The sequence below is a fragment of the Pan troglodytes genome, chromosome 13, assembly GCF_028858775.2.
Source record: "Pan troglodytes isolate AG18354 chromosome 13, NHGRI_mPanTro3-v2.0_pri, whole genome shotgun sequence".
NCBI lineage: Eukaryota > Metazoa > Chordata > Mammalia > Primates > Hominidae > Pan > Pan troglodytes.
In genome coordinates, this window is record NC_072411.2 from 105,308,597 (window position 1) to 105,325,133 (window position 16,537).

General features: G+C 36.7%; 1 protein-coding gene across 17 annotated transcripts in view; it reads left to right on the forward strand.

The window, feature by feature from the left end:
• The window catches only part of NBEAL1 (neurobeachin like 1), a 210,354-nt gene that overhangs the window by 62,614 nt on the left and 131,203 nt on the right, over positions 1-16,537 (forward strand). For 14 of the 17 annotated variants that reach the window (XM_063791572.1, XM_054680089.2, XM_009444030.5 and 11 more), the window contains 3 exons: positions 574-659; positions 6,033-6,339; positions 7,285-7,391. In XM_063791572.1, the coding sequence (XP_063647642.1) occupies positions 574-659; positions 6,033-6,339; positions 7,285-7,391 (500 nt within the window). The remainder of the gene's footprint in view (positions 1-573; positions 660-6,032; positions 6,340-7,284; positions 7,392-16,537) is intronic. The other 3 variants (XM_063791576.1, XM_063791575.1, XM_063791577.1) reach the window with 1 other exon arrangement.

Below are 16,537 nucleotides of genomic sequence, written 5' to 3' on the forward strand. Positions count from 1 at the left end.
GGAGGCTGAGGCGGGTGGATCACCTGAGGTCTCTACTAAAAATACAAAAATTAGCTGGGCGTGGTGGCAGGCGCCTATAATCCCAGCTACTCCGGAGGCTGAGGCAGGAGAATCGTTTGAATCTGGGAGGTGGAGATTGCAGTGTGCTGCGATCACACCACTGCACTCCAGCCTGGGTGATATAGCGAGACTCCATCTCAAAGGAAAAAAAAAAGAGAGAGACATCTAATTTTATGCCAGGTTTGGGTTACTTTCTAGCCCTGTCAGTTAGTAACCATGTGACTTCAGGCAAGATATTAACTTCTGACCTTCCTTTTTCTCATTTATAAATGGGGGCCAAATATCATCCTTATATGGAGAATTATGAGAACTAAGTGAGATGACGTAAATACCTAAAATGCTATCTGGTAGATGGCTTCTCTTTTCTTTTCCTAAGACAAAATGCATATCAACCTTGGCTTTTAACACAGATCAGCCTTTTCACAAATAGTTCTTCGCGTTTGCATCAGACATTCCTTAGAGATAAATCATACTGTGAAAGACAAATCTTATTTATTTATTTATTATTTACAGAATGTTTTCAGGAAAGTGAACATCTCAAGGAAAGTCTTAAATGTTGCTTATTGCATCTCTTTGGAGCCATTGTAGCCGGTGGGCAGGTAAGGAAAGTGTTGAAATTTAATAAATAAAATTATAATTAACAGTGCAAAAAGCTTTCCATAGATTTAGTATGTTCTTTGTCTTTTTATAATTTCATTCACCATACAAATATTGAACTTATATATTGTAACTAATCTACTTCTTTTATTTTCCAAAAAACCTAAGTAATATTTAGCACTGACAATAAAATTACTGAATAAATAAACAAATTTAACAATTTTTGGTATTGTAAGTTCTTATTTATGTTAGCTTTCAAGCACTAGTTTTTATTTCAGATGATAGAGGAAGTCAACCTCATCAGTCCACTTGATGAAATTGAAGTCTAGTAGTTTGGTTTCTAAAGACATGAATTTATTCACTCTTCTGTGTACTTATAATACTAAATGTATTTTTGTAAGTGTATATGTTTTTTTTTCAACAAATCCAACTAGTGTTTTAAAATTTACAAAAAAGAATTTCTAGTTTTTTTTAAGGTAAGCATCTAAGTGCTGTCATAAACTTTTCTGTTTTTGTTTTTTGAAATGGGGTCTTGCTGTGTTTCCCAGGCTGGAGTGCAGAAGTGCGACTATTGGCTCACTGCAACCTCTGCCTCCCAGGTTCAAGCAATCCTCCCACTTCAGCCTCCCAAGTAGCTGGGACTACAGGCACACACCACCATGCCCAGTTAATTTTTGTATTTTTAGCAAACATGAGGTTTTGCCATATTGCCCAGGCGGGTCGAACTGCTGGGCTCAAGCGATCTGCCCACCTCAGCCTCCCCAAGTACTGGAATTATGGGCGTGAGTCCCCCGTGCCCTACCACTGTCATAAACTTTGAATATAAATTCTAGTTGACGAAAGGATTATAGTTCAGAAAGTACATGTATAAACATGTGTTTTCTTAAACCACACAGTTTAGATCAGAGGTTCCTAACACTTGTACTTTTTATAGCACACATCCCCTTGGCAATCTGATAAAGCCCTTTGTCAGAATGTTTTAAATGCCTGAAATAAAGGAAACCAATTATACTGAAATGCAGTTACTAAAATATTAATAAAACAAATCTGTGACATAGTAATATGTGCTTCTTTATAATACATTAAATTAAAAAAGCTATAACAGCAAGTCTAGAAACTAATGTAACTTCCAAGAAGAAATTAGCATAAATGATATTTTGAGTGACTGTAACAGCTGTAATAAATGAAAATGCATATGATTTTTACTGATGACAAAATCACAAATTTGTTTTGTTTTGTTTTGTTTGTTGTTGTTGTTTTGAGACAGGGTTTTGTTCTGCTGCCCAGAGTGGAGTGCAGTGGCTCTATCATGGCTCACTGCAGCCTTGGCCTCCTGGCTCAGTCAGTTCTCCCACTTCAGCCTCCCAAGGAGCTGGGACTACAGGTGCACACCACCACACTCAGCTAATTTTTGTATTTTTGTAAAGACACTCTTTTGCCATGTTGCCCAGGTTGAGCAATTCGTGGCTCAAGCAACCTGCCCACTTCAGACTCCCAAAGTGCTGGGATTACAGGTGTGAGTCACTGTGCCTAGCCAACAAAATCACAAGTATTATTTATACTACTGTTGTTTTGTTGCTTACATTTAAACTTGAAGGAAATACTAAATTTTAGTTAGAAATTAGTAGAAATTAAGATATCTGGTTTTTTCCATCCAAGTTTATAAATCTCTATAATTCCCTCCCTCTGTTTCTTTCTCTATCTTAGGTCGAAAGTTTTTATCTTCTCTTTTTTAACTATCAGTTTTTTCTTTCACATTAAACATTCTCTTACTAGCATCAGTGTACTATGTTCTTAATATTGTTGTACCAAATTACATATTTAAATTATAATTTAAAAAACTTAGAAACCTGTATTTTTAAAAACTTAAGTAAATTTTATTTAAAGATACAAAATTATGCCAATAATACACTAGGCATATTACCTTATTATTTTTGGCATTTAGGAGGAAATCCTTGTCTACATTCAGGACAGCATCATGCAGTTTAATGCTTAGATATTTATTTGAGTTCAAGAGCCTTTTTATAAGGCTTTTTAACTTATAGCTCTAGGGAACTTTTAATCTTCTAGCAGTAAGCAACTGCTACTTGTTTGATAATGTATTTATCATTTCTTAGTCTGTTTGGAGATTTGAGAGAGTGTAATCTTCATTTCTCAAGTGAACTTCATAAACAGTTGACTTTATGTATTTGGGAGATTTCTTTTTATTTAATATGTCCAATTGAGATATATTTTATTGAGTATTAATTTTGTAAATACCATTCTGAGTTTAAGAGTTTCCTGGCCGGGCATGGTGGCTCACCCCTGTAATCACAGCACTTTGGGAGGCTGAGGTGGGTGGATCATGAGGTCAGGAAATTGAGACCATCCTGGCTAACATGGTGAAACCCTGTCTGTACTAAAAATACAAAAAAAAATTAGCCGGGCATGGTGGTGGGCGCCTGTAATCCCTGCTACTCTGGAGGCTGAGGCAGGAGAATGGCATGAACCCGGGAGGCGGAGCTTGCAGTGAGCCGAGATCGCACCACTGCACTCCAGCCTGGGCAACAGAGCGAGACTTCATCTCAAAAAAAAAGAGTTTCTTATCTGTTTGTATTAATGCAATTCCCCTTTCCTCCTTGTTTTTGCTCTGTTTTGTTTTCTCTCTGTATGTTTTTTTTTCATTGCATGGCCCTTATGCTCAATGGCCTTTTTAAAAAATATATTTTTATTCCTTTTTACTCTTGTACCTTGTTAGCCTCCAGAGCACTAGTGAAATTTCCATTTCTTTTGTTTTATTTGTCCTGTCCTTTTTTTGGCACCTAGCCAGAGTCCCTAGTTAGGTTTCCAGGTGGTCTGTGTGACCTTCTCCTCTTCACCCTAGTAGAAGAAAAGAGTCTCCTTGTAGTGAGAGGGATGGTGACCAGAATCTTATTTTTCAGTGTAAGTTTGCTTAATCACATTCCAGTATTAGCTGATTTCCTTCTTTTGGATCATTATTTCCCCATTTCTATCATTTCTCTACTACAGTGAAAAAATGATTAAGTATACAGGAATAAAAATGGAAGTGGCATTGTTATGACTAATGTAGAAGCTGATTGGATCCCCTTCTCTTTTCGAAAACACAGAGACTTGTTCTTGTTAGTGCCTAGGGGTAGTCAAACCCCAGGAGACCTCCATAATGAAACCTAACACTAAAATCAAGTAGATACTGGAAGTCCAATTTATTATTTTATGTACCAAAAATCCTTGTGATCCAGGCATAGCTATAGTGGGATTTATATCAAAGTTGGAAAGTTGTTTGTTGAATATGGCATTAGTATAAGGGTGTTTAGAGGAATTGAATATATAAAGGCTAAAGAATGGTCATGTCATAAAGATCAGAAAAATCAAAGTCTAATTACTGGTTTCCTTTCCCAAAGCATCATATCTGGGCTTCCCATTGGCATATTTGAAACCTGTCCTGTTTTGTGTTATGTTAAAAACAAAGATTTTGTAGCCAGACTGACCTAGGTTTGAGTGTCCATCTCTAACTAGTTATGTGACTTTGGATATACTATTTACATATGTTTTAGTTTATTTATTTATGATACAGAAATAGTAACATTTATGGGATATTTGTAAGGACTAAATGACATAATATATGTACAGCACTTAACAAAGTACTTGTACTTTTAAAAACTAAGTAAATAAAAGTTTTATCAGTTAGATCTATGATTTGCTTTATGTAGCAGTTAATAAAATTAAAACAGCTTAAGTTACTTTTCTAATTAAAAACAAAGCAATAAATAATTCAGAGTTAATCTGGTGCCTCTGGGATCTTCAGGGATTCAGTTTTCTTTTGAATGTCAATCTGTCATGCTTACTATTCTATTTCATGCTGCAAGATAGCTTCTAGAGTTCTGGCCATTATGTTCACATTTGGGGCTCTAAGATAGAGGGGGTAAGGAAGAAGGATACAAATGGCATGTGTCAAGTATCTTTTAAAGACATACTGAGGCCGGGCACGGTGGCTTACGCCTATAATCCCAGAACTTTGGGAGACCGAGGTGGCAGGATCTCTGAGCCCCAGAGTTCAAGACGAGCCTGGGCAACACAGGGAGACCCTGTCTCTACAAAAAAGGTTTTTAAATTAGTCAGGTATGATGGTGCACACCTGTGGTCCCAGCTACTCAGGAGGCCAAAGCCTGAATAGTTGAGGCTGCAGTGAACCATGATCATGTCACTGCATTTTAACATGGGTGACAGAGGAAGACCTTGTCTGAAAAAATAAAAAACAAAATAAAGAGGTCCTGAAAAGCTGACACTCCCTGTCTTTTGATCTCATTTGCCAAACTTGGTCATATGACTATAGAGAAGGAAAATATGTCCACATAAAAAATGTGATAAAACTTGCTTCCTTGGCCTCCTTAGCAGCAGGGGCGGCTAGGAAATGTGAATTTATTCTGGGTGGCCATGTGTTCAGGAAAACATCAGTTTCTCTGAATAAGGAAGGTGAAGGAAATTGAATATTGGGTGGGCCATTAGCAGTTTCTTCCATAGCAGTAATTATTGTTGTTGATATTATGTATTATATTGATAATTATTGATGAAAACAGTCCTAATGGCTTAAGTGCTAATTCAGATAATTTTGCATGACTATGTTCTGTTTCATTATGTTGTAATTTGACAATTTAGGGCAATACATATTGTTTATTTCTGTGTTCTTCTGGTCACCTTGACATATAGCTACCAATTACTTAGTATATGGAATTTCAGAAATATGTTTGTAGAATCAAAACCAAACCAGTCATCTTACATGTTTAAATCAGTTGTGATGGATTTTCTGTAACCAACCTGAAAACCTTAGAGAGACTTAATCGATTTGAGGTTGTTTTTTATGTTTCATTTTGCCTAAGAAATCCAGGGTTAGGCAGTTTTGAGCTGGTACAACAACTCAATAAGAACATCAAGGACTGAGGTCCTTCAATATTCCTATTCTTTCTGTAGCCTGCTACTTTAATCATGGACTTATCTCTTCATGATATAAAGGTGGCTGCAAGCATTATGTTTACATTCTAGGCAGGAAAAGGTGAAAGGCCTAAGAGCAAAGGGTCCTTCCCTTTTTGTTTATAAAATGATACCCTCTTCATAGTCTACTACCATATATCCTTGACCAGAACTATGTCACATGGCTACCCTTAGCCACAAGAGAGAGTGTAAAGTGAGTTTTCTGAGAGGAAGGGAAGATTTAATATGTATGAACCACTAGCAGTGGCTATCAGAGTATCTGTTACAAATTTTTATGTGTTTATTAAAAGAAAAGGTTGCCTGCAGATGTATTAAATTCTCATTATTGCAAACATACACAACTTCATTAGGTTTAGGTTTCATTTTTATTGTCTCTAATGTTTCAGAGGAATGCTTTGCAAGCAATTTCTCCAGCCACTATGGAAGTTCTTATGCGAGTATTGGCAGATTGTGATTCCTGGGAGGATGGAGATCCTGAAGAAGTGGGTAGGAAGGCAGAACTAACTCTGAAGTGCCTTACAGAAGTGGTACATATCCTTCTCAGTAGCAACTCTGATCAGCGTCAAGTGGAAACCAGTACTATTCTGGAGAACTATTTTAAATTGCTAAATTCAGATCATTCAGCTTTACCTAATCAAAGAAGGTCCAGACAGTGGGAAAACCGATTTATTGCTCTACAGATCAAAATGCTGAGTAAGTATTACATAATGACAACTTTTTCTGAGTCTGTTTTTTATTTTCATATCTACCACTTTCTTTTGAAATACAAGGCCATTGTATGGAAAGTATTGATTGTTTAATTCAGATATCATATGACTGCTTAGACTTTGACTTCAAAATAATTTATATAGAATTGATGTGTTTGTTACAACCTCTTTGCTTTAACAATAACAAAGTCAAGTCTCTATATTGTTTTGAAAGTGTAATCTCCTAAAAGCATCAATGTGAAAAAGAAAGTTAGCTAAGACTTTGAAATTCTAGGAAAAGTAAATTTTCAGAAAGCACCATTTGTAGTAACCTATGGTAAAGAGTCACATACAGTGAATTTTGTATGTGCCTCTATAACATCTCTGTAGAGGTCGCTTCAAAAATCTGCCCTTTCTCTAGAGGGCCTCCGTTTTTGTTTCTTTTTTTCCTCAGAGCCTGTGTGTGTGTGTGTGTGTGTGTGTGTGTGTGTGTGTGTGTGTGTGTGTGTGTTTCTCTTCCCTTCTCTTTGTGTTGGTTGTTTTGTGTCATTCTGCTTATTTATCTCTGTCTCTATGCTCTGCAAGCTCCTTCACCAATATATTATGATTTCTTATTGTGTTTCCATGTAAGGTTGTTAAATACAAATATTATTAACTGATAGTTCCTTTTAGAAGTAAAACGTTTTCATTAGAGCTAAACTAGGAAATTCAGAGAAGTAAAAAGAAAAGTTATTTATATCCTGCCACTCACTCATAACGAACATTAATTGTTTGGTGTATAGCTTCTAAAGGCATAAAAATGCTTTTATGTGCTTTTGTGTGTTAGTGTCATTTTAAAAATACTGAACATCAAAGTTGTTTTAAAAATTAAAAAGAAAAATGATTAGAGTAAATGTTTATATGATCCCAAATTTTCATTTTTACATGGATGATTTTCTTTTTATTTTCCTAGATACCATCACAGCCATGTTAGATTGTACAGATAGACCTGTTCTTCAGGCCATTTTTCTTAACAGCAATTGCTTTGAACATCTCATACGACTGCTACAGAACTGCAAGGTATTTTTCTATTATTGTTGTTGTCTTTGATTTTAAGAAGCTATTTTTTGTTTTTGTTTTGATTCACATTTGAACATATTTTTACTAATTTTTATACTTAATCTCTGTTTGCATTTAATTACATAACCAAGTTTTATCTTGAATTGAAACTAGTATTAAATCACTTGTAATTGTCTAAATACTTTAAAGGTAGTCAAACTGGAATTTCTTTGTATGGGAAGAATTTCAGTTCATGACGTGTATTATTTTCATTCCATCCAGAAATATCCTTGAGGCCCTTTAAGTAATTAGTTGCTTCTGAGCTCTTCTAACTATTTGTGTCTGAATATACTAAGATGAGTCTTTGAAAAACAATTGTTTCTCATGGAAACACTGTCTTCTACCACAGTTTGTAGACTCCAAGTTACATACCCTGTAAATACAGGCCACTGATTATAGGGAGTGTTATATAAAACATGTGGATTGCTTGGTGCAAACCTATTACTCTAACTCAAATTGTATGTCATTCACTGAATAATGTTTTTGTATAAGAAATAGCTTTTTTTTTGAGATGGAGTCTCACCCTGTTGCCAGGCTGGAGTGCAGTGGTGCAATCTGCAGCCTCCACCTCCTGGGTTCAAGCAATTCTCCTGCCTCAGCTTCCCGAGTAGCTGTGACTACAGGCGGGCGCCACCATGCCCAGCTAATTTTTTGTATTTGTAGTAGAGACCGGGTTTCACCATGTTGGCCAGGATGGTCTCCATCTCTTGACCTTGTGATCTGCCCACCTCAGCCTCCCAAAGTGCTGGGATTACAGGCGTGAGCCACCGTGCCTGGCCGAGACATAGCTTTTTAATTAAATGATTTATCTAACCAATATTTATTGTGTACCAATTGTGTATCAGACACTTTTCTTTTGAGGTCACAAAATATATGTTGTCTTCATAATGACTACTTTATAAATTAGGCACGAAGTTTCAGAGCGAGAGTTTCAGTTTAGTTCTTTTTGACTTCATGGCCATTATTCCTAACTTTTACACCATGTAATGACCTAAATGTTGATTTTGGGTGTTTATTTCCATTCTTCTCTCCAAATATGTGATATGTTTGTATAATTTAAATAAAATTCATAAATGATTTGGTGCCCTTTCAGGGTCAAATAACATTTTTTATTACAATTAAAGTAATACATACTCATTGTAAATGGAAACATTGATAGCATATTGATTCTCCCATACAATAATAAATATATGAATTCCAAAATTGTTGCTCATAGATGAAAACTGGTAATAATTCCCATACTTCCTAATGTAAAAATATATATTTCTATTAATGAAAAAGTAAGATCCCACATCAAGCTGAATAATATCAATAGGATACTTTTGTAAATATATTTTTGATAGCTCAAAATCATATTATAACATTAATACAAACAAAATTTTGAAGCAACCAGCTACTTGATAGCTTTTCCATTATCAGTGTTAACCTTTTCTGCAGTTGTTCAGAGGCTGTGGAAGTTAATGCAGATTTGTAGAAACCTTAATATGTTTGTAAGTGAATTTTGCACAATGTACAATTATATTTTGTTGCAAAACAATTTTGATGCCAAAATATGAAATATGGAGAACAGACTTCTTGAAACATTAAAAAAAAAATTTGTTTCTGAAATGTCAACACACTCATCTTCTTTTCTACCTTGATCTTTTTTACTGTGTATCACTGTGGCCCCTCTTCAGTCTTTCTGGAATATTACCCTTTCTAAAAATACTGGCATTCCCTGTTTGGTTCTAGGCTCTTTTTTCCAACCTTTCTTAATTTGCTTATCCTTTGGATGTCTCACCTTTGGATGTGTGGCTTTAGATATCATCTATAATACCCAAATTTCTTGTTGTTAGTTCAGCTCTCTTGAGGAATTCCACTTGAATGTCTCTCAAAATTTTCAAATTTGCCACATCTAAAATGGAACAGTTCATCCCCTACTCTTTAGTCTCCCCTTTCTTATCTTATCCCTACAGCTGCTTAAATCACCCAGGCTGGAGTGAGGTGGTATGATCTCAGCTCACTGCAACCTCTGCCTCCTGGGTTCAAGCGATTCTCCTGCCTCAGCCCCCCAAATAGCTGGGATTACAGGTGCCTGCCACCATGCCTGGCTAATTTTTGTATTTTTAGTAGAGACAGGGTTTCACCATGTTGGCCAGGTTGGTCTTGAACTCCTGACCTCAGGTGATTGGCCTGCCTTAGCCCCCAGAAATGCTGGGATTACAGGCGTGAGCCACCGTGCCTGGCCTGCTTTTCTTGTATTTCTAATTTAAGTCAAAGGCACCGTTATCGACCCAGTTTCTCAAAGGAGGAACTTGGAAATCAATCTCGGCTTTTCCTGATCTCTCATCTCCCACATCTGCTTATGTCACCAAAGTGGACAATTTCGTTTTTTAAACATTTCTCAAATACAGCTTTTTATTCTCACTGTCATTGCTTTATTTCAGGCTTTAATTTTTTTGCCAGATTATGGCAACATTTACTTGTTTTCTCCTTTTTCACTCTTTTTTTTTTTTTTTTTGGAGACAGTCTTGCTCTGTCGCCCAGGCTAGAGTGCAGTGGCGCAGTCTCTGCTCACTGAACCTCCGCCTCCTGGGTTCAAGCGATTCTCCTGCCTCAGCCTCCCAAGTAGCTGGGATTATAGGCACCCACCACCGTGCCTGGCTAATTTTCGTATTTTTAGTAGAGATGGGGTTTCACCATCTTGGCCAGGCTGGTCTGGAACTCCAGACCTCGTGATTCACCTGCCTCGGCCTCCCAAAGTGCTGGGATTATAGGCGTGAGCCACCGAGCCCAGCCCCTTTTCACCCTTATCCCCTTCTACATTGAAGCCAAAACTATCTCTTTGATACATCAATGTTATCGTATCAATCCTTTGCTTAACATGTTCTCCCAAACCATGAAAATATTCTAGTGATTTTTAAATCTCCATACCATGACTTGTGCAAGGCTCTAAGACATCTGACTCAAGGCCTGCCTATTAAGCCTTTCTTAGAAAGACCCTTATTAAACCCTTCATGTTTTCTTATTCATGCTTTTTAAATCTATCTCCTTGATGCCTTTATAGCTACTTGAAATAATTTCTTTTCTGCTCTTTTAAAAAAATTACTACGTAATATTTTCTGATGCTGCTGGGTCTAGATAGATACATATTAGTATCTTTTAGAAGTCTATGGGGTGACACTTAAACTTTTTGTGTTTCATACTCAACTGTGGTCTATTTGAAGGCAAGCAGGCTGACTTTAATCTCTTCTCTCCCATCATTAGGTATTTGGCACACAGTAGAAGCTTAATAAATAAAGTTGAAAATCGATTAAATTTGCAGTTCGTTGCCTAGAACAACAGGATTATGCTAGGGTAAGGGAGCAGAATAAATATCAGAAGCAAAATGTATTTGGTTTAAAAATTTGCTTGGCTGCACAACTCTCTGCCAAAAAAGGGGCATAAAAATGCTTTTCCTCTTCCCTTTTCATCTTTACTCTATAGCTAGTATTTTATAATCGAAAACTCAGGCTTATTTTAAAAGTATTAGAACAGCTACATCATGTATTAAATGATATAAACTCCAATGGGAGACTACTCTCCTTTTCTGTATAACTATGTTAACAAATTTTAAATTATTATGATATAGGAATATGATTAATTTGAAAATTAGGATTCATTACAATTTTTTTCACTACCAGTAAGTCTTTATTGATTGATTGTATCTTCCCAGGGAAAGGAGGAGGGGAGGGAAAAGAGTCAGCATGTGTATTACAGAATGATTAGGAAATGGGAAAGGAAGTACCCAGTACAGCAAAATCAACTATCAAATAAACCCCTCAGTGATGGGGTCACCAAAGCCCAAAGGAGCTCAGTCTCCTGCAGTTCAGGAATGAGGGGAAGGGATCAGGGAAAGAACACACAGGTACCCTCCCTCTGTCCCCATAAATTCAAAATTTCACACAAAGCTTTGGTTTCTAGCAGTAAACATGGAGTTATATCCTTCTATCTCCTATTAAACAATCTTGTGGCCACTTTGACATAAGTTTCTTATACCCACATAAAAGTTCCAGAGTGACTTGGATATATATTCATATTCCCTTTCTTGCCCTCCAGACCCCACTTTCTACATGGAAGGCCCCCATTTGTTTCTATCTGCTTAAGATGAAAGATTAAGTAGGTTTGATCCATCCAAAATACAGCAGTGTCCTAAGTATTTGACATGAATCACATCAAGAAAAGGTCTTGACTTGGGAGATTGGGAACAAGGGATGGAGAGTTCCTAGCTTCTTCTGGATTTTTGCATAAATCATTTAAGAATTGCAGAGATACCCCAAGAATTAACCAAGTATGTGTGTGGGTGTATAGGTTTCTTTTGGAGGAGGGGAATGTAAAAGAGGGCAGAGTAGGAGACAAGTTTTCAGGACAAAACATCTGGTCCAGTAGGTAATAGGGTAAGGAGAACAGAAAAGAAAGGATGGTTCAAGATCCTCACTTTAGGCCAGACGCGGTGGCTCAAACCTGTAATCCCAGCACTTTGGGAGGCCGAGGCAGGCAGATCATCTGAGGTCAGGAGTTCCAGACCAGCCTGGCCAACATGGAAAACCCCGTCTCTATTAAAAATACAAAAATTAGCCAGGCATAGTGGCATGCTCCTATAATCCCAGCTATTCGGGAGGCTGAGGCAAGAGAATCACTTGAACCCCAGAGACGGAGGTTGCAGTGAGCCGAGATCACCCCACTGCACTCCAGCCTGGGTGACAGAGTAAGACTCCATCTCAAAAAAAAAAAAAAAATAAGATCCCCACTTTGTTTCAGGTCTTTCTGCCTGTCGCAGAAAAGGTGTCAAAGATGCTTTGGCTATTTTTCTCTCAATACAAAAGAGAAACTTGTAAACAATAAAACTCTAAAGGAATATGGAGAGAAACCAACACATATTTGCACAAACTAGGCCATCTAGCGACCACCAACTCAGTGAAGTCTTATGAAGCTCAAACAAATAAAATAACTAGAGGCGGGTAGCATTTAAGAGACACGAGAACCTAGGATCACACACACACCACAAAATTAGGGGTCAGTTTAACAAACCTAAGCTCTAAAATACAAAAGAAGCACATTCAGCTTCATAAATCTTAAAGGTCAGTCTTATGTTACAATTTGAAACCACATTTTAAAGACAGTTACTTCTTTTTGCAGAATCAAATATTTTCACCATTTTTCTCTAGGACATCGTGGATGTTGCAGTAGAGGAAATGCTTGTGTTCAGATGAATAAATTTACTAAATATCTACTTTTGTCTCTTTTTTGAAAGTGATTCTTTTCATTTTCTGTTTTAACTTAAAAAGAATAAAATTTAATTGGTTAGAAATATTTTCCTTTGCCACTTTGAGAAAAATGTTTTAAAGTCAAATTTCAGAAAAATCTTTCTTTAACAATGAACATATCTTGCGTCTGCTATTGATGGGCATAATTTTAAAATAGGCATATTGAAGTTTATTTTATGACATATGGATTGATTTTTTAAATGCACATTTAAATTAATTATTACCCACATAACTGGCTTGAATGTTTGGCTGTAATTATTCACCTTATAAGTTCTCATGTAAGAAATAGGATGTCTTTAAAAAAAACTTTTTTTATAGATTTAAGAGGTACAAGTGCAGTTTTGTTACATGGATATATTCCATGAACTCTAGGTTTTTAGTGTACCCATTGCCCAAATAGTGAACATTATATCCAATGGATAATTTTTCAACCTCAAGCCTCCTTTCATCTTCCTACCTTTTGGAGTCTCCAGTGTCTGTTATTCTATTTTATATGTTCATGTGTACCCATTGATTAGCTCTCACTTACAACTGAGAGCATCCAGTAGAAGTAGCATTTTTTTACTTTTAAGGTAAAGCTTATTTTTTTCATTATGAAAATGTTACTTCTTATAGGAAAAAAGGTAAATATAGAAAAATAAAATAAATTATATATGATTATTTCTAGCCTGTAGGCATTTTTAAAGTCTTTTTAAAAATAATTGTGGGGCCAGGCACGGTGGCTCATGCCTGTAATCCCAGCACTTTGGGAGGCCGAGGCGGGCGGATCACTTGAGTTCAGGAGTTCCAGACTAGCCTGGCCAACATGGAAACCCCGTCTCTACTAAAAATACAAAAAAGTTAGCCAGGTGTCGTGGCACATGCCTGTAATCCCAGCTACTTGGGAGGCTGAGGCAAGAGAATTGCTTGAACCCCGGAGGCGGAGGTTGCAGTGAGCCTAGATCACACCACTGCACTCCAGCTTGGGTGACAGAGCAAGACTCTGTCTTAAGAAAAGAAAAGAAAAGAAGGAAAGGAAGGAAAGGGAAAAGGAAAGGGAAAGGGAAAGGAAGGGAGAAAGGAAAGGAAAGGAAAGGAAGAAAGGAAAGGAATTATGTTAAAATATATATAACATAAAAATTTAGCATCTTAACCATTTTTTAGTGTACACTTCAGTGGTGTTAAATACATTTACATTATTGTGCAGCCCATCTCCAGAGCTCTTCATCTTGTAAAATGAAAACTCTATACCCATTAAACAGCTCCCTGGTTTCCTCTCTCCTCAGCCCCTGGAAACCACTATTCTACTTTCTGTCTCTATGAATTTGACTACTCTAGATGCCTCATAAAGGTGGAATCATATAGTATTTTTTCTTCTATGACTGCCTTATTTCACTTAGCATAGTGTCCTCAAGATTCGTCCATGTCGTAGCATGTGTCAGAATCTCCTTCCTTTATAACACTGAATAATATTCCATTGTATGTATATACCACATTTTGCTTATTCATCCATCAGTGGACATTTGGGTTGCGTCCACCTTTTGGCTACTGCTGTTAATATGGATATAGAAATATCTCTTCAAGATACCATTTTCAGTTCTTTTGTGTATATACCCAGAAGTAGGATTACTAGATATATGGTAATTCACTTTTTAATATTTTTTGAGGAACTTCTGTATTGTTTTCCATAGTAGCTGTATCATTTTACATTCATACCAACAGTGCACAAAGTTTTCAATGTCTACACATCCCTGCCAGCAGTAGTGTTGTCTTTTTTCTTTTTTGATAGTGGCTGTCCTAATGGGTATGAGGTAGTATTTCATTGTGCTTTTGATTTGCCTTTCTCTAATGATTAGTGATATTGAGCATCCTTTTTGTGTGCTTATTGGCCATTTGTACATCTATCTTTGGAGAAATGTCTATTCAAGTCCTTTGCCCATTTTAAAATCAGATTTGTTATTGTCTTCTTGTTGATTTGTAAAGTCTTTTTTGTTATGCATTAACACTAGTGTGAGCATTTGATGCATGTAATTTTGTACTTTTGTTTCATTTAAGATATTTCATTATTTTCATGTGCCATAATTTTAATGTCTATATAATATTGTATTAAGTGGATGTACCATAATTTACTTAACTACACCCTGCTAGTAGGAACTTAATTTATTTCCAAAATAGAATTTTACTTCTAGTAGAATTACTAGGTCATAGGGCATACACTTTTCTTGTTTCTTTTTTAAATTAGGGAACAGAATATTGTGTAAAAACAAGTTGTAACTCATTGGAAAATATAGAAAAGTAGAAAAATAGCAGAAATATGGTTAAGGTTCTTGATATATATGCAATTTGCTTTTGAATTTTTTTACTAATTTATACATGTAGCAGCAATGTGGAAGAGTACATAACTAAGCTGGGCATGGTGGCTCATGCCTGTCATCCCAGCACTTTGGGAAGCTGAGGCAGGTGGATCACGAGGTCAGGAGTTCGAGACCAGCCTGGCCAATATGGTGAAACCCTGTCTCTACTAAAAATACAAAAAAAAAAAAAAAAAATTAGCTGGGTGTGGTGGTGCGCACCTGTAGTCTCAGCTGCTCAGGAGGCTGAGGCAGAACAGTTGCTTGAACCCAGGAGATGGAGGTTGCAGTGAGCTGAGATCGTACCACTGCACTCCAGCCTGGGCAACAGAGTGAGACTCTGTCTCAAAAAAAGAAAAAAGGATATAGGATATTTCCATGTATCATGATGGTATCAGAAATTTTTTAGAGAGCTTCATAAAGCCTTTGTAAATGAAACTACTTCAAAGAGCTTTTACCTTTCTATTTGAGGTATTCTTTTCATTGAATTCCTGCTGAGGAATACCAGGGGTTAATTCTATGAGAGTAATTCAGAATAAAGATTTTAGTATCAGCTCCTTGAATTTTTTCACACTGTTTTGAGGGATATTTCTGAAAGCATTTATGTCACTTCACTGTAGTAAAGAATAGCATCAAAATCAAATAGTAAAGAATATATTGGTGAAGTAAATTGTTATAAAGACAAATTCAGTGATAAAGCCAACATCTCACATGTGTAAAGAATCTGCTAATCCGCTGGACGCGGTAGTTCACACCTGTAATCCCAGCACTTTGGGAGGCCGAGGCAGGCGGATCACAAGGTTAGGAGATTGAGACCACCCTGGCTAACACAGTGAAACCCTGTCTCTACTAAAAATATAAAAAATTAGCCAGCCGTGGTGGTACGTGCCTGTAGTCCCAGCTACTGGGGAGGCTGAGGCAGGAGAATCACTTGAACCCAGGAGGTGGAGGTTGCAGTGAGCCGAGATCACACCACTGCACTCCAGTCTGGGTGACAGAGGGAGACTCTGTCTAAAAAAAAAAAAAAAAAAAAAAAAAAAGAATCTGCTTTATAGGGTCATCTCTAGGATACAATATAATTCCTACTAAAATTTGTTAGCATTGGTTTTTCTTCAGTGTATGAAACTCAGATATAACAAATTTCTGATATGAATATCTTTTTAAAAAATACAAAGCTGTTTGTCATAGCTATCATGATGGTGAGCTAATATTTGTTCTTTATAGGCCAAAGTTTATTAAAATTTACATCCGGAATCATGACCTTTAAAAGTTAATTCTTTGATACCACCTATCACATTTTGTTTTGAAACAAAAATGCTGGAGAAGAAATCCCTTTAAAGAGGGAAAACTAGCTGGGCATGGTGGTGGCTCATGCCTGTAATCCCAGCATTCTGGGAGGCCAAGGCGGGTTGATCACTTGAGGTCAGGAGTTCGAGACCAGCCTGGCCAACATGGCGAAACCCCGTCTCTACTAAAAATACAAAAATTAGCT